Raw genomic sequence first — 26,740 nt, forward strand, 5'->3', positions numbered from 1 at the left:
TATTTGCTTTTGCAAACACGTTTTGCTGAACAAAGCTACAACAATATTCCAAAGATAACCAGGAATTAAATTGTCGGGGGTTTCTTTTGAAAGGTGTAACCCATCAACCCACCCCCACCCTGTTTTAAACTGTGCTTAAAAGCACAAAAACTCATCAGCCAAGAAATAGATCTGAAGAGGTGCCCTGAACCTTGTATCATAATTTAAACTTTTCAACCTTTTTTGAATTTTTTCTTATGTGTTTATGACAAAAGGAGAGTTACAGAGGTGAAGGAAAGAGATACATGATGACTAGGACATTGGACTTTTTATGAAATGGAATCTGATATCATCCCAACGTTAAAGAGAGAGCAGATTAGTTGATTATATACTTCAGCACTACATCATTTACACTCATTTTTTATAAGAAACAAAGGTCGATGTTGAGTACTCCAGTTTCTTAATGTTCTGGAAATTTTAATACTCGTTGTTTCTTGAGACTTTCTAAATTATGATGTCATGAATGTTGTTATGAAATGTTATTGACCTTTTTATCACGTCAAGAGATTCGCTTCCGTTCCGATGCTGAATTTAGATGTGGGAAGTGTATTTTTATCCCTCGTGTCTTAAGTTCCAGGCCAACAGGGCAATCTTGTTCTTGGATTTTACAAAATTTCGTTGTTCTCAGTTTTATCACGATTTAATAGTTTCTTAATTTTTTTGCATCGAGTACTGAAGTTTCTCAATTTTTTATGACTGTCCAGTACTCGTTTCTATAGCCAGAAAAGAAAGGTGCAAGTGTTTTAGGAAGCAGTGATTCTTGTCCAAATAGCAGTATCCCCTTTTCATTTCTAGTGTACGTGAACCTTGTCCAAGATTATTACCTAGGACTGAATGTGTATCAAATTCGTCAAAAAAGTGACGAAATTACCAGCCCATGCAGTGGCGAATTTAAGGGGGCAACTATGGGCAGTTGCCCCTCCCTCGACGAGTTGAAGCAAGTCTGGCCCCCCTTTTTAGAAATTGTACGCCCCTTTTGAAGAATGAGAATCAGGTGAAAAAGTTTCTGAGACCGATAGGTTAATTTGCTTCAAGGATTACCTCAAAGTTATGTTGTTTATTCCGAAAATGGATCTAAAATGTTGCATACAGCGTACTCTCGTCATCAATTTTTTAAAATTCTTCAGCGCCCCCACCACCACCAATTTTTCAGCGCCTCCTTCAAGTTTGCTCTGGATCCGCCCCTGAGCCTATGCAACACTTATTGTTCAGAATGCTCAACCAAAAACCCAATTGAACTTTCGTATGCTAATCAGCATTCTGAAACATCCTTAACGTCATCTGATAGGCAAGACGAGTTTGAAATATCTTTGTTTGAAATATCTGTTTAGTCGCCTTGATTCATGCGACATCGACAAACTCTAGCTTAAGAACAGAGGACCATAACCACCAAGTCATAAGGTAATGGGAAAATCCTTACCAGATATTTTGGCCTACTTCTAAACATCTGCCTGAATAAGCCTTCTAAGGATAAACTCAACAGAAATACAAACAAAGAAGTAGATACTGCAGAAGGTTGGGACATCCATTAGCGAATTAAAAATAATTGCGTTCTTTTGCTTAAAGACCCCAGGAAGCATATTGTTTCCGCTATAAGAATAAGCGAACTGCTAACAGGAAAAGACGGAGGCAAGAGACCATAAATGACTTGGTTTAGAGACAACCAGATTTGGACAGTACTGACAATTTCAGCTATAACATCTCTGGTAATGGACAAAAACAGAAGTCAAGGACTAGTGGCAACCACAGCAGTGTGTTTTGCGCCACTTTCTGTCTGATTGAATCCTAATAAGCTTAGACAAACAGGGGATCGTCAAGACAATAGTCTTTTTCTATGCAGAAGGTCAGTACCACTGTTCTAACAATGCTGTTCCCATCAGTTAATATTAAAAAATGACACAATACTACCTAGTTTGTTACTTGAGATCAATACACATGGACAAGAATTCTGCAAAACAAAAGAATGACAAGAACTCCCCTTACCAAAACAAAGAGACAATTTCCCATATGCTTCCCATATGCTGTCACCGAATTAAAGAAGTTTTCATTCTTCTTTGAGGAATATTGTTAACCTTGATCCATGGAACATTAGAACAATTGCTTGGTTGTCATTTTAAAGGAATTAATCAATTGAAGATCAACAACAGAAAAAGGCAATTTGAATATTGAAGCACATTCTTCTGTATTCACAGAATCTTTTACATGAATGTGGAAGGTCTTTTGGCAACAAAAGTTGATTTGAACTGCGATTTGACAACCCTGTGAGTCAGTGGGAATCTGATCTTCGAGTTCTGTGGAACAAAAATATCAAAACTTTGTATGAAGAAAAAAAGTGGTGTAAAAAGCTAGGCAAGATCAAATATACAAAATTAAAACAGGGTAAAAACTTGTGTTATCAGTCATCATAAAGCAGACAGAATAAATAAAGCAAAATAAAAACTTGAACTTTGCTGGTGCTTTTTGTACAATACTGAACTTTTGGAGATTGTAACAAAAAATATAATTTTGGAAATTGCCAGTTATTCAACTATTTACATTCAACTGAAATAGCTTAACAATTGACAATCCCTTAATGCAGCTTCTAAAAATGGGGTTTTTCAATGTGGCCTTCAAAAGAACTTGTTTTGCTTGAAATTAAGATTTGCCAAAGATTAAGCTGGAGTCACACGCCATACAAGCTTATAAAATGCAAAAGCAAGATATTACATTGTTTTAATCTCTAATAATAGCCATTGGGCACCAATAAACCTAACACTATAGCTATATACAGTTCCACAAGGTTCTAATTTGTTTGTGGATTCAGTTCAGTATGGCTAGCAGATCCATAAAAACTGTTCCTTGTGGTTCAGTAGAGAATACAAGCACAGGCGTATTTGAAGAGCAATCACTCTAGGGAAATTCAATTATTATGCAGTTAGATTAACTGCTGTATATACTAATTAACTTAACTTAACTAGACAATTAACTTAAAAACATTGCCTGCTGAACTCTCTTGTGTAAAAAATATTAAAATTTTTTAATGTTATTATGACCGCAACCATCCTCTATCACATATCCAAAGCAAACACTGCAGACAAAACATGACCATTTAATGTGTCAACTCACATGGAATTGAGTGATGCTTGGTCTCTTGCATTTTGATGCTGGAATCACCTCAACTTTGATTAATTGAATTGATGAGGCACGGGCCCTGTGACGTGCAGCCATATCCAAATCTGAAATTTAATAATTTTACATTTCAATAATTCTGAATGGCTTTACCGTATTCATTCAAATATAAGCTGTATTTATTCAATTATGTGTAGGCTCAATTTGCTGTGGTTTATAATCAGTGGGGGGGGGGGGGGGCTTATAAAAGAGGGTGGCTTACAGTGCTTTGCCCAAATCCTGCCAAGCTTTCCTGCTTCCTTGAAGCTGAGGTTGATAATGTCCAAGATGAGGAAGAAATACTTCTGGACAATATTGTTTTTGCTTGAACTTATGGGGGGCAATTTTTTGGTATAAGTACATACTCAGGTTTTTATCAGTTTTCGGTACACCTTTCTAAACCAAGTATCTCTGTATGGTTTGGTTGATGCAGATTATAATCAAGAGCAGCTCAAATCTTTTAAGAACCCAATTTGCTGCAGCTTATAATCAAGGGTGACTTATAATCGAATAAATTCGGTAGATAACATAAAAATTCTTTGCTTGCAGGAGAATAAATCTTTATATATTTCATACAAATCTATAAGACTGTACAGCAGGGATGCTGTGGAGAGGATAAAAATAGAACTTCTGTTTAACCTACTAATATAGCCTGAAACAACTTGCAAACAACAATTCATTGACAAAATGTTCCCAATCCAGCAGACTAAGTTTGCAGGGAAACAAACTCTTCATTCTGCTAGATAAGAAATTGATTTTGCAAGCAATAATTGAGTTTCAGCTATGACATGCCAAACTGACCTCTGCCCAATTGTCTTGCATCTATTTTATCATTAACAATCATTTCTACCTAAAGCTTTTCAACAAGAAAGCTATTTGTCCTAAATGGAAGTAACAGGAGGAAACAGTAAGACATTATGCATAAAATGTCTTACAGTTTTGTATATATTTATATATACTTACAACACTGGCTAACAGCTCCACAAACTGTTGTGTCTCTGTATTCTCTGTACATGTTATGGGTACCACTTCGTGAATCATATCGGAGCCAAACACCAAAATTCTTCACAGATGATGGGTTTTTCTCATGTACCTAAAAAGTTTCAATACAATGGATAAGAAAAAAACTGACTTAAAATATTCTAAATAAATATATATATATACATATTTAAAACTAAAATGGACAAAAAAGTAGACAGAATAAAAAGCAGTACCAAGGTATGTATACTTGTAATTTCCCTTTCAAAACAGAGAAAAACTTTACATCCTATTGTGTTTTTCAAGGGTGACTTATAATCGAATAAATTCGGTATATAACATAAAAATTATTTGCTTGTAGGAGAATAAATATACATATTTCATACAAATCTATAAGACTGTACAGCAGGGATGCTGTGGAGAGGATAAAAATAGAACTACTGTTTAACCTACTAATATAGCCTGAGACAACTTGCAAACAACAATTCATTGACAAAATGTTCCCAATCCAGCAGACTAAGTTTGCAAGGAAACAAACTCTTCATTCTGCTAGATAAGAAATTGATTTTGCAAGCAATAATTGAGTTTCAGCTATGACATGCCAAACTGACCTCTGCCCAATTGTCTTGCATCTATTTTATCATTAAAAATCATTTCTACCTAAAGCTTTTCAACAAGAAAGCTATTTGTCCTAAATGGAAATAACAGGAGGAAACAGTAAGACATTATGCATAAAATGCACATCTTCATATCTGGATTCATTATGATATCTGGAAACATTATGCATATCTGGCCTATTGTGTTGGGACACAGCCCTCAAATTAAAGAGCAAGTTAATCTGGTTGAAGTGCTTGATGCCGCTTTTGGGAAATTCTGACAAAGGTGTAATGACTCTGCAAAAAATGTGAGATGGCATATTTCTTGTTTCTTGCTATATATCTACTTCATTTAAAAAAAATTTGTTTTGCTTTTGTTTGCTTTTGACAAACAGGAAGATTTTGTAAAGCACATATTTACCTGTTGACAACAAACAATTTGCCCACTTGCTTTCTTCACCTTCTTAGCCTGGGAGAGGAAATACCAAAATCGGGAAATAGCAATGGTCTTGTTTTTGGCAAAAATCCTCATTCTATAAAGAGCAGGCTTTGGGGCAGAATCAGTTGGCAAATGGCGGCCAACAATCTTGTACTCTTTGAGCTGTAATAGGATGGTTGAAAATTAAAAGACAAGAAAAATTTGGTATTGAAAATCAGACAAAATGGGATGAGTTTGATGAAAAGTTCTATGACAGATCTAAGGATAGTTTTTGACATGTCCAGGATAATAAAATCATCAACAGTCTAAGAAAACAATAAATAATGTTATCATCCAAGAAAAGATCAAATCATTGCAGAGATGACCCATCAAAATCTAGATGATATCAATTTTGCAAGCAATAATTGAGGCTCAGATACAAACATTCTGTCCTCTGCCCAATTGACTTGCTTAACTTTATTCAATTCATCTGAAGATGCATGCTGTTTTAAGTTCAGTTTCCAAAAAAATTCCTTGCAAGCATTTTTCAATACTTATACTTGAACACACATATTGCAATCATATTTTGATTTTCAATGATTTTTCATTTCATTCTATAAAGAATTTTGAATTATTTTTAGCTCCTTGCTTATCTAGCATATGTTTAACAGTATGTTTATCGCTTAACAACAGTTAAACATTTGATACATTTCTGATACAAGTCTATTGAAAAGACACTTCAAAAGATTCTTTAAGGATGTGAAGCATCATTTGACTTAACCTCTTTAGCAAAAATGCTTTAACTGGTGCTAATTGTATTGCAAATTATATATTCCTATTCTAAGAATTGTATCTAGCTGTGGTAGCATCCTTTTACATTATTTTAATTTAATAATGCCTTGCAGAAAAAATACATGAATTGAAATGAAGTGATGGCTGGAAAAATTGTTAAAGAAGCACCTTATATGATGCAGTCAATTTACATAAACTGTAGTGTATGAAAATGACAACTTATTCTTTTTATTGACCTACATCAAGTATATAAGTTCCACCGGCCTAAATCCCACAAAACCAAGTGCCACACAAGTTTGCCAATTTTAAGGCTCGATCTGTAGCAAATTTATTTGGAACAAATTACACAAAAGTGAAAAAGTGCATTACGTTTACTATGAAAATCCTTTTCTGTTTCATATTTTTAAGTAAATGTGAGATTATCGTTACAAAACATGGAAAAAACTTCGCTGATTCTACAGGGACCTACCGAAGCCATTTTGAACACGAGGATAGAAAGACTGATCAGAAAGCAGAAACTCCCAGAAAGCAGTGCGCTTATCCCATGATTCAATTCGAGCCAAAACTGAAAATAGATACGAGGCTTGCTCACAACAACAGCAACGTTATTTTAGTTCGCGCAAATTCAAGGGTCAAAGTGCAGTCAAAATCTAATATCAGAAAACAGAAGAAAAGATTTTAAAAAGATCGTTCGTTCATTTTTATTAAAAAGAAGACTAGCTGAAATGTATTCCAGGATCTCAAATTTAGATTTTTTGTATACAAGACTGATTGACTGCGTTCCGAAAGAGGGTGCATGGAGGTTTTACAGCCGAAGTTATGCAACTTGTGGACGATGTGGTTCTGGAGTTTTGGCAAGAAGAACAAGAGTAGTTTTGCTTAAGTGCAATTCAGCGTATAAAAATGGACCTACACCCTTCCTGTATTCTAATTTTAGCAATTCAAAACGGGATTTTAGTCAGACTGTACAAAAAAGTGCTTTTGCAAAGGACCTCTTTTTGGGGAAATTCAACAAGGTATTTGCTTCTTTTGATGCTCAACGACAAAATAAGATTTAATGTCTATTGAATTATCAGTTTTGTCATCAAATATGAATTTGCATAGCCAAATGTGTAGAAAATACGTTTTAGTGTGTTTGCTTTTTTGGACCCTTTTTATTTAAGTATGTTTTTGTCATTGGAACTTTCAGAACTGACTAGACTGTGCCACTGTAGTCACAGCAACATTTAAGCAAAAGAGCAGAGCTGCATAGTTTTGCGTAATTCTACTGTTTTGTATACAATTGTTGATGGCCACATTGAAATGAAGGGAAGATCTGGTTATGTGTTACTGTTGTCATCATTTTATTGTGGCATGCAAGCTTCATTGTATATTAAGTTGTTGTTTTAGCTGCATAGACATTTGAGAATGGGAAGCTTTTAGGTGGGTCAGAACAACCATCCTGACACCTAGCTCCAGAAAATACTAGAGCCATAGAATTCCAGAATCCCAGAAAATAGCAGAAATTTTTTCTAAACTAATTCTTTTTATATTGGTCTTGGAATTGGTAAAAGCTGCCAGCTGTACTTTTAGTTTAACATATTATCTTTATTTTTAAGAGTGAAAATTAATTTTCCAATTAATTAAAAATTTTCAAATTTTCACTTGGAAATGATGAAACTAGCATTAATCTTACGATTGGAGTAAACTATGCAGAACAATTTCTTTTGAGAGCAGAAAGCCCTGGTGATCATATAGACATATTAAGGAGTCTGAAAGTTCGACCAAATGTTTTGGTTTGTGACATGGCACACATGCTTCTTGTCGCGTCCCAATGGCAACTTTTGCCGCTAGAGACAGTTTCCTCCCTCCTTGAAGAACAAGCTCGGATATATGTCGCGCAGTTGTGCTTTGTCTCTTGGAAATCTTGGAGGCTGAAAATTGTTGGGCTCTCTCTCCTTGCCGAATTTAAGTCAGATTTTCATTATTTGAACAGTAACTTATTGCTTTTAGGTACAATGCCCAGTCAATTAAGTGTTTGCCACTTATTTTTGACTGCATATGATGCTTTATTTCATGTTGACATATTTTTGTAGATCCTAGTTTTGATTTAGAAGCGGTTTGATCAATCTTTATTCTTGAAAATAAAGATAATATGTTGTTAACCTTAAAGTACAGCTGATAGTTTATACCAATTCCAAGATCAAATATCAAAATTAGTTTAGAAAACTTCTGCTATTTTCTGGGATTTTGGTATCATATGGCTCTGGTATTTTCTTGGGCTCTTCACCATCCTATCTTGGCCAGAAGAGTTTTTTCTGAGATTTTCTTCCCTTTATTCATTTAAAACAAACTACTTAGCAAGTAAGTTTAACTTTGTGCAATCCTTAGTGGGAATGGACTTCAGTGAACTCTCACTTTGTATGACACTTACAATTCCATTTAAGTTATTCCAATGATAGTTGTTAGAGAGATTTCTTGCTATCAATTTAGAGAAAGATAAGATATTGGTTACTGTGCTACTATATTTCTTTACTATTATTATTCATTGCATTTCTGATACTACTCAGTGTAGCTATGAAGGACAGTGTGTATTTAATTAATGTCAAAATATGCAGTTGACAAAATGCTTACTCGCATAATCTACCCTAAGCAGTGTTTTTGTCAGAACAAATGTTCACAAGTTTTTTATCAAAAAACAAAAGTTGTTTGTTTAGTTTCTACTTTTTAAAATTTGCAAAAACCAAGTCAAAACAAATATAGATCATTTTCAAACTTGCTATATTTCTAAAAAAAAGACTTAATTTTCCTAGGAAAAAGTCATACCATACCCAAAAGCGCTAGACGAGGAGCAGAGCAAATTGCTTGAGTCATTGGTTGAGCCAGTAGAGAAGTTTTTCACTGAAAAAGGTAAATATTGGATATTCACTCATATTCATGGCAGGCCTTTTCATAAAAAGAAGCCCACACAAGTTACCCAGCGCTGGCATGATTTCTCTTGTAGGAGTGATCACTCTAAAGCTCATAATAATAATCAACAATGCTATAGCGTCCATAACTTTTATAAAAACATATGATTTTGTTTTAAGGTTCTTTTGTTGAAGGCAATACCAAATGAAAACAAATGGTTACAAATGATCTTTAATGCACTCTAAGAAGTACTCAATAAAAATGTGTTTTTTTAAATTTTATCTACATCACAAAAGCCATATATTCGTTATTGCTGGATGATTGCAAAATGTTGTTCCAAACCTGTTGCATTTTTCCGTTGAGATATGGTTAATTTAGCTTATTTATATTTCCTGAGTTTTGATTTACTGGCTTGGTATTGGCTGTGTCGCTTACTTGGGCAACAAAAGATGACTAGAGATGTGTTAATTGATGAGACATTTATTCCCCACAATTTACCATTTTGCATGAGCGATCAAACTCTCACCTGGTTTTGTTTGCATGAGTGCATGATTGCAAGTGATCGCTCACATCAAACAAAAAGGCCTGTGATTTTCCAATGGGAGAAATTGTGGGGGCCTAAACAGGTTGTGTCCCCTACCAATCACATTCTTGTCAGAAATCTTGTGCTTTTGTTGGATATTTGACAATAATTAAAGTGGCCAACAGCCCCTCCAAGGCCATATCAGAAAATCATTGGCCCGGCCCCCCTAAATGAAAACCTGAAATTCACCTCCTACTATTAAAATTTCATTTGATGAAATAAGGAAAAAGAGGTGCTACTGCTACACAGGCTTTTACTGTATCATGTTCCAAAAGAAACATGATGCTTGTAAAGACAACATTTTTATAAATATACTAGATTGCGTGCGGTACAATATATTAATGTGATAACTATGAATGTAAGTAAATTGTACCAGGAATAAATTATAGAGATTTAATGATATGCTCCACTTGATAACAGGCTATGCTCGAAGTGTCATTATTCATTAAGTCTATTATTTTTTCCTGGTACAATTAACTTACATTCATAGTTATTACACCACTTCTTATCTCTTTAAGCAATAATATATTGTGTCATTTACTGTTAAGCAAAGAGGGAAAAGGGCATGAAACACAAGTTTGGAATATCAATGATGGTTTTTGCATGTAGATCAGAATCCTTTTTACTTGCTACTAAGAGTTTCATGCCTATTGGGATCATCAAGTAACTGTGTGTCTTTTGAGACATTCTCAATTATACATACTATCTATGTTTCTGCATTTACTGAGAAATCTTTATGCCATACTTACTTACTAAGTTTTGTCTCTTTTTTAAACAGTTGACTCTACAAAGATTGATCAAGAAAGTAAAATTCCAGAAGATATAATGCAAGGTATGCGTGAAATGGGACTTTTTGGACTGCAGATCCCTGAAGATTTTGGTGAGTTATCTCAAAGTGATAACTATCATTTCCTAATCACTTTTGCTATTGTATCTTCTTGTGACCATAGTAGAGTTTGTTGATTTTTTACATTGCTGTGTTTTGAAGTTTGGTGAGTAAAGAAATCAGACTATCAAGGTTATGGATAATCTGTGTGCCAGGTTGAAATATCAGTATGCAAATTTTTTTAAATCTATTTCTCTGTTCTAAATCAGTACTCGCTGTGGTACTCATTGTTTTCTTTCTGTTTGAAGCTATGGAGCCACCAACTATCAGAAAGTTTGATTTTTGCATTTAGTTTTTAGACAGCATAAACATGCTAGGTGCTTGATCAATCAAGCTCCTAGAACTTTCTAGGCACCTGTGGAGGCGCTTGATCGAGCTGAAGCCCCTCTTTTTGCAAGGCCTGTTTCTAGGAAGCTGAATGTACTAGATTTTACTATCAAGCAAGAAGCTAGTAAATGCAGTGTTCCACTTTTTTCTTGTTTGTTACACTGCAATGTGATAAACCAACTTATCAAAAGAATTTATTGCTAGGTGGACTTGCCCTCTCCAATACTGCATATGCAAGAGTTGTAGAAGCAATTTGTAGTGACCCTGCGATTTCAACAACACTAATGGCTCACCAATCCATTGGCTTGAAAGGAATACTGCTTTTTGGAACGGATACCCAAAAGCAAAAATATCTACCAAAGCTTGCTACTGGAGAGGAAATGGCTGCTTTTGCTCTTACAGAGCCCTCGAGTGGGAGTGATGCAGCTTCAATTCAGACAAGAGCTACTTTAAGTCCTGATGGAAAGCACTTTCTTCTAAATGGCGCAAAGATTTGGATTTCAAATGGAGGATGGGCTGATGTTTTCACAGTATTTGCAAAAACAGAAGTAACTGACAAGAAAGGGGACAAAAAAGATAAAGTGACTGCTTTTATAGTTGAAAGAGCTTTTGGTGGGCTGGAAAGCGGAAAACCTGAAGATAAACTAGGCATAAGAGGATCAAACACATGTGAACTTTATTTTGATAACACCCCAGTTCCTGTTGAGAATGTCCTTGGGGAAGTTGGAGGTGGATTTAAGGTAAATTTGAATTTAAAGTTCAGCAAAAATGACTTTCGAAATTTAAGTTTTATATATTAGCTATTTTACTCAGAACTGTAGGTTTCTTTCTGCTACCTTATACATTTCTCTGCATATAAATCCAGGTGCCTTATTTCCTCAATTACCAATTTTTATATCAAATAAAGCACAATCGATGAAACCTAGCAAAAAGCGAAAATCTACTGTACATAGGCAAACATAGCATGCCTGAATTAAAGGAATTGACGATATATGAAGTGGCAAAACCATCTCGACCTGCTAGACGTAGTAAAGTAGAATTTACATTACAAAGACATTGCTGGACGACTTTATAAATTCCCTAACATAGATATTTTCAAACTCTTGATCAAACAGTGAGACAGTCTAAACTGTAATCGCAATACCTGCCAAGAGAAACCATGGTATGTAAAACTGGACGGTTCTTAGTATCACTGTCGAATTTCAGGCCTAATGGAAATCTGGTAGCTGTTCGATTATCAATTTTTTACTATGTAGCCTCCAATTTAAAACATTTAAGTTTTCTTTGCCTTATAACATTACATTATTTATCTTTAGACATATGTATTAGCTAGATTTGGAAAGATCTCAAATGATATGGCACTAAAACAAACAAGCAAACAAACAAACAAACAAACAAACAAACAAAAAACATATGAAGAAAATTGTGACATCATCCACACACCTCGTCCATCATGCCCGATGTCATTTGATAACCACCCCCATTTTCTAGCTTAACGACATTCATAACCGACAGATTTAATATCACTCCAACACTGATAGGAAATCGATATTTGCTCTTTGTTTGCGATAGCAAGTGATCTAAATAGAGAGCAGCTTATATATATATAGTTATTCTGATGCTTAAGACGAACGGGAATTGAGAAATCCTTCCATATATTGACAGTTCGAAGTCGTTGGTATTGGATATAGTCGATGTCAGCAATATCTTTTATTAATGAACACTATGTTAGCCACTCTGTTCAGAACCTCTCAACACCACATAGGCAGGCTGTAGACGTATCCGATTATCACGTCAAACAGCTAGCTTGAAGTACCAAGAATAGCTCAGTGGTAAAGGTCGCAGTAAATAGATCTCTATGGGTCTGCTGTTCAGAACACTGATTTGAGCAAATTCACTTAGAATGAGGAGAGTCGCCAGCTCTCTGTAATTTTAGGTTAAGGACTTACGAGTTGTGGCCACAGTAAGAGGAAAGACCAGGGCACTGCTGGATAAGCACAGCTATTCATTGTCCTGAACTAGATAGTAATAAATAAATGAATGAATGAATGAATGAATGAATATAGAAATAGGTGATAAATAACATTTATAGCAAACTAGAGCTGCCCTGTTTTATCTATCATAGTGTTTGTAAATAAAACCATTAATTGCCCATTGTCTATTTATTGGCTATCTTGTTTCGAGTTTTCAATTTCCTATTTCATAGGTAGCAATGAATATCCTGAACAGTGGTCGTTTTGGAATGGCAGCAGGAGCAGCCGGTGGCCTCAGAAGGTTAATAGGTGATGCATTTACTTTGAATCTAGTCTTTATCTTATATTCCAGCAACCTCCTGGCTTGCCCATAAGCACTGGTTTGTAGGAACTGTAAAGATTCTAAAACGAAGAATAATGCTAGGTTCATTGTAAAATCATATTCACGCTAAAAGCTAATTTGATACGTTTAAGGCATTTTTATTATATTGCCAGTTTAAATCATAATTCAAGTTACAATGGTTGTTTGGCACTGCTAGATAATCTTTTATCAAAACTCGTTTTGTTATCGTTATTGCTATCCACAAACAACTATCTGCTTGAATAAATTCTACACATTTTACATGTAAGCAAATATAGTTTTAGATGCAAAATTTTCAAGCTTAGAACTAGCATACTTTTGCACTAATGATGATGAAAATTATTCATTCCCTAGCTATGGCATCTGAACATGCAACAACAAGAAAACAGTTTGGAAAAACATTATCAGAATTCGGCCAAATCAAAGTACGTACATTCTGAAAATTTTGACGTCCTTTTGTTCCTTTGGTCCCATCGACATTTAAGTACGAATCTTTTAATCTTGTGTTGGTTATAATTTCTATTTGAATAGATTTCTAGTTTTCCACACGAAATGATTCTGGAATTCATATTACCAAAAAGCCCTATTTTCTTTTTCCTCTAGGAAAAGTTTGCCAGAATGTCTCTCTCTGCATATGCCATCGAGTCAATGGCTTATATGACGTCATCAATGATAGACTTGGGTGAAAACGACTGCTCAATAGAAGCTGCTATGTGCAAGGTGAAGCAAAGACCTGCAAATTTCTTAGTTACCTTTCTCTTTCATTTAGAGCATAAACATCAATCGGTAATCGGTGTAAATTATCTAATCTTGACTCGTCGGTCTGCTAGTAACCCCACTCTTTTACCTCTGATTATTTCTCTCTCTCTCCTAAACAAAAGTGAATTTTCTCGTTTCCTTTGTCTTTTATAGGCTTTCCTTTTGGCACTATTCTTAATGATTTTGACACACAAGTATAATTTTGTACAGCTTGTTATGCTTTCGTTGCCTAATCTAAAGAAGATTCATTAAGTTTTTAGTAATCTTCATCTCACAAGATATTTGTCACTTTTCAGTGCTTCTTTGTGGCATTGTTTCGACTGCTACACATTATTTGATTCCATCCTCATTGAAGAGGAAACTTTCTTGGCCTACAAAAATTGTTACAAAGTCATTATTGGACTTTCTGTTAGCTCTGAGCCAAAAAAATGCCTTTATTATTCTTTTTGCATTTCACTTTGCTGATGATCCTTCTTTGAAATAGGTCTACGGATCAGAAGGCGTTTGGAGTGGTGTTAATGAGGCATTGCAAATTCTTGGAGGTAGGCTATGGGGCTCAATATGGTTTATAACGAAAGTGATATGAATTTGAAGGGGGCAAACAACTTGTTCTTATTTGGCTGCGTCATGGTTGCCACTTGTGTTGATGCTTGTCTTTTGTTGTTAACAATTTTCATTTTTGCATAACGACGTTTCTAGTCGAAGAAACTTAAATAATTCTCTGTATCCCTTGTTTTTCGCTACTTGATTGATAGCACCAAAAGATTCGCTAAGAAAAATATTGAAGGATTGGAGCAGATATCTTGGTTTCCTGTCCTAACATGAGGTTTCGAATGCTAAAGGAATAAATCCATTTTTATTTAGACTTAAGTGAAATTGCTTCTACAATATTCTTCAGCTTCCATTTTTGTCCCACTATTTCTTGTCCTTCTTTTACTTCTATTTCTTCTACTTCTTATCCTTTCTTTTTCTTCTGCCTTCGTTTTTGTCCTTAACAGCTATCTTCTTCAGCTTCATCTTTATTATGTTTTTTGGAAGGAACCATTGCCCCCCCTCCCAATGTCTTAACCCATAATATCTAATGACTTGATGTAAACAGGTAAATATTTTCTAAAATTTGCACCAGGGGGAAACTTGACTCAGTGACTTTCTGACAAAAACCTTCTTTTTGTGCATTATTTGCTCATCTCTGTTTATATTTTAAGGGATGGGATACATGAAGACATATCCGTATGAGAGAATTTTACGTGATACCAGAATTCTTTTAATTTACGAGGTATGTAACCGGACACAGAGACAATTGTTTTATGTCACTCGGAGCTTGCATTCGACACAAAAACACCTAGTGATCTTGAGGGGTTTTTGCTTTTCTACCTAAAAAGTTGTTGCATAAATACGGCGTTAGGATGCTGCTCCTTTTTTGGCAGAATTGACAACCCATGCGCTCGATTTATTTACAAAGCAGCTATAAACATAAAGAAAATCGACATTCTGGGACAGGGGCGGGCTGCAGCTCGATGGGCCCCAATCAGTAGGGGTTTTAAAGGACCCCTCTTTGTGGGAATAATTTTGATAAATCGTTGATTTCCAATTGTAACAGCTGGTTTACCGATTAGGACTACTGCAATTAAAATAGATTGCGAGGTGAAAATACGCGAGTATCTCCACTTTTGGCTTACTTTACTTGCCTTCAGTGTAAGCCCTCATTTCGAAATCGCCATGGCCTTACTCTGTTTTTGCTATAAGATCAATTTCCAATCTAATGTTATTGTTTACAGGCAGGAAGGAGAAGCTGAATGTAAATTGATTTTGTAATTTGACTTCTTCGCTTCTGAGGTTTGGTATTCAACCTTCTCTAACATAATCCTCGTAACTACATCTTCATAGCAGCATTTTCCTGGGTTCGTTAGAAATTGATCCATGCAAAGAATTTATCTTTTTTTACCAACAGGGAACGAATGAAATTCTAAGGATGTTTATTGCTCTGACTGGTATGCAACACGCTGGAAAGGAGCTTAAAAAGATGATGAGGTCTGTCTGATGGTTATTTTTAACGCTAAATGATCACTGTAGATTCATAACTTAAAACCAAGTTTTCCTGCAGCTGATAGAAAAACCTTGTAGCTTTGCTAATGTTGACATTTATGGGTCAGGTATAGCAATAAGACTGTTGAATAAAACCTGTCTGGTTGCCAAATCCCGATAAATGAGGGCCAACACCCCTCATTTTTGATCTTTCCTTATAAGGATAGATACTGTAGGATACAATTCAATGTGGTTTAAAAACTGCTTTTCCACTATTTCGGCATAAGAAAAAATACGATTGTAAGCTAGGCGAATAAGATGAAAAGATCTATATAAACACTGTGCTGCAATTTTCCCAATGAATAACCATCTGACAACTGTGCCCCTTAGAACGCAGCTCGATTTGAGGAAACTGTATAGCAATCTCTACACTACGTTTCAAGATCCAATTTTTTCCACAGTTTCCTCTTATTTGGTGCCTAATCCTTTAATCAGTATCCTTCATTTTCTTTAGATCCCTTCTCAACCCACTTAAAGCTCCAGGGATTGTCTATAGGCTTGTTTCTAATCGCCTCAAGAATTCAATCGGCGTGGCAAAAACTGAGGTACCTGGAGTCGATGAAGCATTAAAGGTATATTGTTTCTGTTCACAGATATAAAAGATTTGTTGCATGGCATTGAAAGATTGATTTGCAACCTTCGATATCTCTCTTTACTCTAGAATACTCTGTTGTTTAGTCAAAAATGATACTGTGTCTGTTAACGTGTTTGCCTTAAATACAGTGGCGTAGCGTCTATGTATGCTACGCTTGCGGCGCAAGCGTAAAAATTTATAGACAAATTCTAAAATTCTTGCAACACTTTCAATGCATACCAGTTTCCGCAATAAACGGCTTCTCTTTCTTGTCATGAGCAGCATGCGGTGAACTCTAGCGCCAACAGGCCAATTGGCCCCAATTGGCTATTTTTCCAAGTAAACAGATCGCTAAAAATTATGAAATTCGAAAAATCTGAAAAACTGAAGCCCCTCCACATCACTCTTTTTGCCTGTCCAAAATAAGTGAAACATGTGATGCTCCAGTGCAGCTTCAGTACAACTCGAGAGAAGCTTCTGAGAGAAGTGAGAATTTTCCGGACTGGAGCTTGCGGTCGGCCTGAGCGCAAGCCTTCCCAAATATTTGATAATCCACAACATTTTTCTACCTATAAGCTGCTTTTTGCGAATATTCTTTGCGTGATACATAATTTCAAATCCAATTATTTCCCTTTCTTTACTTTGTGACTGTTGAAAAGGGAAAAAGTTTCGTCAAAGTGGGGTCAGAGTCTATTTGTCATGATCCGCATTCCGTAATTCAAGTCAAAAGGCTTGCGCCAGTATAGTCACAATTTACGGACCAGGGCATGCGGTAGACCTGAGCGCAAGCCTTGCCAAATACATGATGATTTGCCGGGACTAACTTTCTGAAACTTTACACATGGAAGCATCTTCAATTCTAACAACTCTCACAGCTCACTATTTTCATCTTCGTTAACTATGAGAGTAAAAAATGAGCAGAAACTGTTGCTCCTGTTCGCTTAGGCTCTGCAGTGTGTGGTGAACTGTTCTCATTAGTATTCTGTTTATATGCATTTTCACGTCCTCTTATTGTTCACACATAATTACCATTGTTTTAACGCATTTTAAATACTCTTTGTTGTTTCTAATTGCACTGCACATTAACTGATATCCATGGAAACAGTTTAGTTGATTTTAGTTTTGTTATGGGGTGTGATAGTTGAGTTCGTAAGGATCGAGGAATGAAATTGAGTTAGAGAAATGAAAGATTTGTCTATTGATTGAATTCTCAAGCGGTGAGTTCGTTCCATTTATTTTATGTATATAGATATCTTAAAGGGCCTCCATAATTGGTAACCACGACGTCTTCATTGCATTTGTTTACGTTTGATTTTATCCTTGCGCCATTGTTTACTTCACACACCAACATCATGTCTACTCCCGAAACTTCCTCTGAAACTCCTTCAACTTCCACTACGAACATCACTTCTGTTAGTCTCAAGCTACCTCCGTTCTGGCCTTCCGATCCTTCTATTTGGTTTGCACAAGTTGAGGCTCAGTTTCAGACACGCAATATTACATCTCAATCGACAAAATATCACCATGTCATTTCCATGCTTCCGCCAGAAGTTGCTCAAGAGATTCGCGACATATTACTTAATCCACCAACTTCTCAACAATATGACTACCTCAAGTCCGAGCTTATCAAGCGTACGTCTGTTTCGGAGCGAAAACGTCTTCATCAGTTACTAGTAGCAGAGGAACTCGGTGATCGAAAACCCACCCAACTTCTTCGCAAAATGCGACAGCTTTTAGGCAATACAGAGCTCGAGGAGCGTATTCTTCGTCAGTTGTTTCTCGAACGTTTACCGACTAATGTTCAACCCATCTTGGTTTCCTCTGCTGATACAATTTCCCTAGATCAACTTGCCACTCTTGCTGATAAGATTTTAGACGTTACTTCATCGTCACCTTTGCTGTCCCCCCTTTCTGCCACAGCCACACCTTCAGTTTCAACAAGCGATTTACAAGAGCAAATTTCTCAGCTAACCATTGCTGTACAGGCTTTACAATCTCAAGTTTCCTCTCGTGGTCGTTCTCCTTATCGTCGCTCCAGTTTTTCATCTGGTTCGATCTCGCCACCCTAATTCTGAATGTTGGTACCATTGGCGTTTTGGTGTTAATGCAAGAAAATGTCAGTCACCATGTTCTTTTCGCTCATCGTCTTTGGGAAACGGTCCCACCAGCGATTAGAGGCGGCCTCTTCGTCTGGTTCCTCCGCTCACAGTCGTCTTTTCTATGTTACTGACCGAAAGACTGGTACTCGTTTTCTTGTTGATACAGGTGCTGAAGTTAGTGTCCTTCCACCTTCTTCACAACAGCGTAAATTTCCATCAAAGATCACTCTTCAAGCTGTCAATCATACACCTATTGCAACTTATGGACAAAAGTCAGTCACTTTAGATCTTGGTTTACGCCGTATTTTTCCATGGGTATTCATTCTCGCTGACGTGCCTCGTCCAATCCTTGGTGCCGATTTTTTAGCCAATTTTGGTCTAAAAGTGGATCTTCGTCACCACAAACTTCTTGACACAAACACTAACCTCACCATTCAAGGCCTTACAACCCCAGCCACTTCACCTTGTCCCATTTTTGCGATATCGACTCTGGCTACGCCTTATCAAGATCTTCTAAAAGAGTTTCCAGACATTGTTCGTCTTTCAAACAAAGAAACTGCCATAAAACACACTGTGACGCACCATATTCGCACTGAGGGTCCACCTGTTTTCTGTCGTCCACGAAGACTCGCTCCAGATCGTTTTGCTATCGCCAAGTCGGAATTTGATCACATGCTTCAATTAGGCATCATTCGTCCTTCAAAGAGTAGTTGGTCTTCTGCACTTCACATGGTTCCAAAACCCACCCCAGGTGACTGGAGACCTTGTGGAGATTATCGCGCATTGAACAACGTAACCATCCCAGACCGCTACCCAATACCCCACATACAAGATTTCTCTTCTTCTTTGCATGGTAAAAATATATTCTCAAAAATCGACTTGGTTAAAGCGTATCACCAAATTCCTGTTGAACCATCCGACATTTCAAAAACTGCCATAACAACACCTTTTGGCCTTTTCGAATTCGTGCGTATGCCTTTCGGCCTTCGAAACGCTGCACAGACTTTTCAGCGCTTTATTGACGAGGTCCTGCGGGGCCTTGATTTCGTCTATGCCTATATCGATGATGTTCTAATTGCAAGTGCTAGCGCAGAGGAGCATTTACATCATCTCCGTATAATTTTTCAGCGTTTCCAAGACTACGGCATTGTCATAAATCCATCAAAAAGTGAATTTGGATCTGCTTCATTGGATTTTCTGGGTCATCATGTTTCTGCTGACGGTATCAGCCCACTCTCCTCCAAAGTTCAAATTATTCAAGATTTTCCGCCTCCAACATCATTACGCTCGCTACGTGAATTTCTTGGCCTCGTCAACTTTTACCGCCGTTTTATACCAAACTGTGCAACACTCATGCAGCCATTAACTGATCTTCTAAATGCTCGTCACACAAAACAGCCTTTTCACCTCTCTGAGTCTGCCTGTACCGCATTTACGGCTGTCAAATCTACTTTAGCAACCAAAACTTTACTCCGCCATCCAGTCCCTAGAGCTCCATACAGTCTGATGACTGATGCTTCAAATATTGCGGTTGGTGCCGTACTTCAGCAATACATAGATGGTACCTGGCACCCTCTGTCCTTTTTCTCAAAGCGATTACAACCATCGGAAACAAAGTACAGTACTTTCGGTAAAGAATTACTTGCAGTATACCTTTCCATTCGCCACTTCCGTCATATTCTTGAAGGTCGTCAGTTCTTCATTTTAACGGATCACAAGCCTCTAATACATGCCATTTCTTCAGCATCTTCTCGTCATTCGCCTAGGGAGATTCGACATCTGGACTTTATATCGCAATTCACAACAGATATTCGACACATTAAGGGTATTAAAAACCCTGTTGCTGATGCCCTGTCACGCCTTGATATTAATTCTATCCATTCATCGATCGATTTCTCCCAACTTGCTGATGCACAACAATTTGATGAAGAACTTTCGCAGGTCAAAGCATCCACATCCTTACAGTTTTGTGACATTCCGCTTCCATTGTCGAACAAAACGATTCTTTGTGATACTTCTACAGGAAATCCTCGGCCATATGTTCCAGCTCTCCACCGTCGTGCTGTCTTTGATAGTTTACATTCTGTTTCACATCCTGGAATTCGTGCCACACAAAAACTTATTACGCAGCGTTTCATTTGGCCTGGCATGAACAAGGAAATTCGCCAGTGGACCAAATCGTGCCTTAATTGTCAACGTTCCAAAGTTCAACGTCATACCGTTACTCCTTTTGCCACTTTCTCGTGTCCTGACGTACGTTTTGATCATGTTCACCTGGATCTTGTTGGCCCTTTTTCGCTTTCCAAAGGTCACCGTTATATTCTCACTTGTATCGATCGTTTCACGCGTTGGCCTGAAGCAATACCACTACCAGACATCTCAGCAGAAACTGTTGCCCGCGCCTTTGTTCAACGATGGATTGCGATATTTGGTGTTCCTTCTACCATAACTACGGATCGTGGTGCTCAATTTCAGTCCAACTTATTTAGATGTTTAACCCAGCAACTTGGCACCAACCACATCCATACAACTGCATACCACCCTTCTGCTAATGGTCTTGTGGAGCGCTTTCATCGTCAATTGAAGTCTTCCTTGAAAGCATCGGATAACGGCCTTAATTGGACTGACTGCCTTCCATTGATAATGCTTAATATTCGTTCCTCTTTTAAATCAGACCTTAGCTGCAGCCCCGCTGAACTCGTTTTTGGAACACAACTTCGTCTCCCTCATCAATTTTTTGCTCCATCATCCTTGGCTTCTCTAGATCCGAAAAATTACGTTGACCGTTTACGTCGGTACATGTCAAAGCTACAAGCTACGCCAACCCGGTCTCATACAAATCGCTCCTACATTCCTGTTGATTTGCAGTCCTGCACTCATGTGTTCGTTCGCGATGACAGTGTCAAAGCTCCCCTTCAACCTCCTTACCGTGGCCCGTTCCGGATTCTTCGTCGTTTTCCAAAGTACTATACACTGGACATCAATGGAAAACAGGATACGGTATGTTTGGACAGGTTAAAGCCAGCCTTCATTGATATATCTGCTCCTCCAGTTAAGAGTCGTGACGAAACTGTTATTCCTCCGTCTCCAAAGGAGTCCGATGTACCTATCCGTAAAACTCGCTCTGGACGTCATGTTCATTTTCCAGACCGTTTTTATTCGTAACTTGAATATATCTGTTTACTCTTTTGCACCTTTAACACTTCCTTACTTATGACATTTATCGTTCGCTTTATCGCACTAGCTCTCTAGGGGGGGAGCTCTGTGGTGAACTGTTCTCATTAGTATTCTGTTTATATGCATTTTCACGTCCTCTTATTGTTCACACATAATTACCATTGTTTTAACGCATTTTAAATACTCTTTGTTGTTTCTAATTGCACTGCACATTAACTGATATCCATGGAAACAGTTTAGTTGATTTTAGTTTTGTTATGGGGTGTGATAGTTGAGTTCGTAAGGATCGAGGAATGAAATTGAGTTAGAGAAATGAAAGATTTGTCTATTGATTGAATTCTCAAGCGGTGAGTTCGTTCCATTTATTTTATGTATATAGATATCTTAAAGGGCCTCCATAAGTGTGTTAACAATTTCGCAATGTGGAAAGCTCCTTCTTGCGGGAATCCCCAGCTTCATTATAGCATAAAAAATTCTTACATTAGATGGGCATTAGGTGATGCCTTTTCTTGAGGAATATGAATGAGAATAAAATCTTTTGCGAAACAGTTTTAGCGCTAGGAGTTATTCTGAAAATTCTTGCTAAACATTTGAGCTTTTTTCAAAAACTTTCGCATGGGTGATAATTTTTCCCTTGGCCCCCCTTCACTTTCCAACCTCTGTCGGAGCCTCTGATGCAAAGAATAGACACCTTGATTGATTAGAATTAGAGTACAAATGATTTGTTACTTTCAAAATCAAAATTTAATATAACGATTATCATTAATTACCGCTTGTATTTTTTAGAAACTGAAATTACCATTATATTTATTCAACATAGCCGTATATTTTATGTTACCGCATGCCTAAGTTCTGCGCTCACGCTACGCCACTGCTTAAATAGTCTCCTTATATATAAGTTCTTACCAATGTAAGTTCTTACCTTTTATTCCAGGACAGTGCAGAAAAGCTTGGCAAAAATATCGCAGTATTCGGAGCAACTTCTGAAAAATTGTTACAGAAATATGGAAAGGTATGATATAATGTTTGCTTTTTTCAAAGCCATTTTCAAGTTCTGTACCGACTAAAAACTGTATAAGATAAAGTTTAAATAGTTGCCATATTTTATGTAGTGGCTAACAACCCATGAAAAAAGAAAATTTTAGTTCTTTTATTTTATAGTGGAATTATTTTATTCACTGTTTTCATTTGATTTATCCTTCCACTTCTTGTCTTTTCTTTATGCTTTCACCTCCCTTTTTTATAGTGTTTACTGTCACTCCTTGTCTTGTTTTTGTCCAGCTTTGAACAGTGTATTGTACAGTAACAAGACATCAATCAATTCAATACGTCCCACGCTATTTTCGAAAAAGATTGTGTAGCTAACTGAGTAAAGAACTCAGAGTAACCAGAACTGTGTAAGATCCTTAATATAAAGATATTATGCAGTACGGGATTGTTACCTTGCTTGAGACCCTTTCAGCTGACTGTAAAAATTTATCTGTTTAATGCCTATACAAAGAAGGTTCCCGTACATTAAGATTCTCGCTGTACCTCAGCTTTTTTCGCAGCTATAAAAGAAACCTAATGTTTTTCCAGGAAATCATTCACGAGCAGCTATTGCTAAAAAGGATGGCTGATGTAGCTATTCATCTTTATGCCATGACAGCAGTGTTGTCAAGGGCAACAGACGCTAAACAGAATGGAAAGGGAACTGCAAATGACGAGGTTTGCTTTTAATGTTTTTATTCATAGATTGAAAGTCATGAATACCTTTTAAAATGGTATTATAGAAGTATTTTAAGGCATTTTATATTGTTTCTAGGGGAAAGTATTATCTTTTATTTCGAAGTTTTTTGCGCTTTTTGTCGGTCCTCGGTCATAGATTTTTTTTGAAAAATTGACGAAATTTTTTATTTTGTAATAATGAACTAGAAACTCGTTAAAAGAGCTTCAATTGGTGTTATAAATGTGTTTTAAAGCATTTTAGGTTGTTTGGAGCGAGAAATAATTTTCAAAATTGAAATTTTTTGATAGGTCTGAGTTGACAGATTTTTTGAAAAGTGATGAAAGTTTTATTGTGAAATAATGAACTAGAATTTTATTAAGACAACTTCAAATGGTGCTGTAAATATGTTTTGAGGAATTTTTAGGTTGATTCGATCCAAGAATAATTTTAGCAAAACTTGAAGGTTTTTAATGTTTTTGTATAGGCCAGGGGTAATTGACTTATTGAAAATCGACAAAATTTTAATTTTGAAATGAGGAATTAGGAACTCGTGAATAGAACTTGAATTGCTGTTTTAAATGTGTTGAATGGCATTTCTTGAATTCTGTTGAATTTTTGTGTGCAGATCTTACTTGCGAAAAGGTTTTGCAAAGAGGTGTTTGAGAAGAATGTAATTCTTTTGGATCAAGTTAGAAAAGGTTAGTACCTACACCCAAGGTGTATCATAGAATGCTGGAAGTATTTGAATTTTTTCCATAAAATAGCCAAGAAATGGCATCATACCTTGCAGATATGTTGATTTTCACTCTGTAGTCTTGAAGAGATAAAAAGACAGTTTAAAAGAACGATAGCTTTAGAAGTAGAATATTGAAAGCAATCAACAGATATCAAATTGGCTTTAGCCATCTGTCAATTAGAATTTGCCAATCAATTAGCATGATACATACACGTTTCTTTGATTGGCCAATAGTTGATTGGCCAGACGCTTAGTCGCTTCTGTATTGGTCGATTGCCTTTTAAGTTTTTCTCTCCATGGAGACAGACCTTGAGCGTGGTTTATTATCAGAATTGTGATTTTATTTCTTATTTAGAGCTACCGGTATCATGTAATAATAAAGTAAGGCATTGTCAATAATGGACAAATTTCTTGAGATATAGCTCGTTTGCTTAGTGAAATCTAATCTTATTTACAGGTTCTAACGTTAATGGTGATGAAGAGCTAGAGATAATAGCAGATAAAATATTTAAAGCTGGGCGTCAAATTGTCGATCATCCCTTGTCTGTTTGAATGTTAATGGCTAACCTTAGTTTATACACACGTATGCATCGAAGTTGTTATTTTCTTGTAGTTAGTTTCCCCCTTGCAAATACTTGAGTGTTAATTAACGTCTTTTTAACGTCTTTATACCATATTCTAACTCAAAGCCTTACGTAATAATAATACCGTTAAACTCTTAGGTATGTTGTAAAATCTCCAGTGTATATAAGAATTTTCATTGCAGAATTGAGAGTAACTATGAAATTTTGAAAGTTGTCATAACTTGTGATATGCATGGCTTTCTGCTAAAGTGGTAAATCACTGCTCTTATACACAATTGTGAATTATGAGAGATAGCTAAAACCAAGGAGTTGTTTTGAGTATATTTTTCTTCAAACGATCATCGAATAAACTGATACATTTCATATCCATTACTTCATGGCTTTTAAAATGAGATAAAATTCGAAACAAAATTTTGGATTTAAGAGGAAAAAGGAACATTTTGTCGCAGCAAAGAACTTGTCTAAACCACTGAGGAGCCGTGTCCTCACAAAAGTAAACCCTACCATTTTAGACAATTTCTTGAATATCATATAAGCATTTACTCTACATAATTGTGCAAATAAACTGAAAAATTGCGCATCTAACCTCAGTACCTTTGGTCCAAAGTACTCATACTACGTGAGGGTTTAGCGATTGCCATTTGGTCCAAAACAGTGAACCATCAAACGCAACATTCTCCCTTTGGCATTACTATCAATCCGCAACTGGATACAGAATTGTCTCATTATTCATAGCTTGTATTCTGTATCATATAGGGCAAAGTGTACTTCTGTATGACATACTTCTGCCCTTCTGTGTTTTTCATTTCAAATTTTGTTGTACCAAAGGTTTTTTGAGCCAGTTAAACGGAACAATCTTCCTCACACATTTCTTTCAGTCCACACCTTTGTGTGATTTTTTGCTTACCTTTTGGCAATTATCCAATGCTTCATGCTCTAAGCACTTTTTCAGCGGAGGACCCCCAAAATAACCTTAAGCGCGACGTGCAATGTTACTTCTTTTCATGCAATTTTGAAATTCCTCAGACATTATTAGCCTGTTGCTGAGTTAATGTAAGATGTTGGTCTTTGGCTCAAGTTCTTGTTACAATTTTTGTTTAAATTTATATTGAAGTCTTTCTTTTCAGTGCATGAAACGTAATCATATTTTGGAACATTTCAAAACAAAATTCATTGCTTTATGAGGCCCTGTAGACTCCGGGGCCTTGGGGAAATTTGTCCCCTCTTTCGGCGGCTTTTGTGATATTCAGGGTGTTGTATTTGAACCGTGGCTTTTTCATGTGCCGTTCACGAGAAAGGCTTTAGTCAAAATTGCTGCATTTCCACTTAAAACAGAGTATTCTCAGAATTTGCAGGGAATATATTTGAGCTTACCATTGGTGTTACAATGCATTTCCTTTTTCGCTCCGTTTGCTACTTTTTTTGTTATTCCAGCCTGCGCTCCGTTAACAAGGAACAAGAAATTATCAGCTCGTGCCATATTTCATCCTTCATACACTTTCGATCGTAGTTCTTGAACTCTACTAGGCGCAATTTGTCAAATTAAATTCAAACCTGACAAGCACGGTAAATTTAAAAAGCGTTTTCACGCACCCATGGGTAAAAGGTCTGGTAAAAACCTTCCCCTGTTAGAATTTTCCTGACGCGGAGTCCCCTTTCGAAACATCGAATTACCCAGGAATTTTTTCATTTCCCGCATCCCCTGCAGGCTGAGACTTTTTGTCCCCGGTCAGTCTTGAGTTCTCTCTTTGCTCCAACAACTCATCTCCAGCCAGTCTAAGACAAATTTTCCTGCCCCTGCCATATTTACCTACTTTTCAAAGCCAAGATAAAAGCGAAGGGGTGTATTTTCGAAAACTCTTGGCGAGTGCATAAGATTTGTTTCATATTAACCCTTGTACGCATCTATGATTTCGCAGACAAAGGTGTCTATATTTTGCAAAGTTTAGTTTCTTTAAAAAGTGCACTTTCCACGCGCAAGATTGCTATGTTTCGTTTCGTGTACTTAGGGGGTTCAGTTATCAAAGAT

General features: G+C 36.6%; 2 protein-coding genes across 2 annotated transcripts; one reads left to right on the forward strand and one right to left on the reverse strand.

The window, feature by feature from the left end:
- Positions 1–2,196: 2,196 nt before the first annotated feature.
- LOC135692883 (large ribosomal subunit protein eL20) lies at positions 2,197–6,523 on the reverse strand. The gene is made up of 5 exons (XM_065211220.2): positions 6,440–6,523; positions 5,182–5,361; positions 4,150–4,279; positions 3,145–3,254; positions 2,197–2,330 (listed from the first exon to the last, which is right to left on the reverse strand). The coding sequence occupies exons 1-5, from the start codon at positions 6,446–6,448 to the stop codon at positions 2,238–2,240; spliced, it is 522 nt and encodes a 173-aa protein (XP_065067292.1). The 5' UTR covers positions 6,449–6,523; the 3' UTR covers positions 2,197–2,237.
- A 55-nt stretch (positions 6,524–6,578) lies between these two features.
- LOC135692878 (complex I assembly factor ACAD9, mitochondrial) lies at positions 6,579–24,921 on the forward strand. The gene is made up of 15 exons (XM_065211214.2): positions 6,579–6,986; positions 8,763–8,859; positions 10,221–10,322; positions 10,860–11,395; positions 12,862–12,937; positions 13,344–13,414; positions 13,593–13,709; positions 14,233–14,290; positions 14,954–15,024; positions 15,700–15,779; positions 16,288–16,405; positions 22,618–22,695; positions 23,262–23,390; positions 24,017–24,089; positions 24,585–24,921. Exons 1-15 carry the CDS (start codon positions 6,696–6,698, stop codon positions 24,677–24,679), a joined length of 1,992 nt encoding a protein of 663 aa, XP_065067286.2. The 5' UTR covers positions 6,579–6,695; the 3' UTR covers positions 24,680–24,921.
- The last annotated feature ends 1,819 nt before the right edge of the window (positions 24,922–26,740 follow it).

The sequence above is a fragment of the Rhopilema esculentum genome, chromosome 3, assembly GCF_057945365.1.
Source record: "Rhopilema esculentum isolate cy_ngs chromosome 3, ASM5794536v1, whole genome shotgun sequence".
Taxonomy (NCBI): Eukaryota; Metazoa; Cnidaria; class Scyphozoa; order Rhizostomeae; family Rhizostomatidae; genus Rhopilema; species Rhopilema esculentum.

What these genes read in the sequence shown, in the direction of transcription:
- LOC135692883 (XM_065211220.2), bottom strand. An exon ending in AAATTGTTTGTTGTCAACAG is followed by an intron (nt 4,280 to 5,181) that starts GTAAATATGTGC and finishes GAAACTTTTTAG; the next exon opens with GTACATGAGAAAAACCCATC. An exon ending in CAAGCATCACTCAATTCCAT is followed by an intron (nt 2,331 to 3,144) that starts GTGAGTTGACAC and finishes TTTGTTCCACAG; the next exon opens with AACTCGAAGATCAGATTCCC.
- LOC135692878 (XM_065211214.2), top strand. Translation starts at nt 6,696, where the DNA reads ATGTATTCCAGGATCTCAAATTTAGATTTTTTGTATACAAGACTGATT. An exon ending in TGTTACAGAAATATGGAAAG is followed by an intron (nt 22,696 to 23,261) that starts GTATGATATAAT and finishes ATGTTTTTCCAG; the next exon opens with GAAATCATTCACGAGCAGCT. An exon ending in TTTGGATCAAGTTAGAAAAG is followed by an intron (nt 24,090 to 24,584) that starts GTTAGTACCTAC and finishes TCTTATTTACAG; the next exon opens with GTTCTAACGTTAATGGTGAT.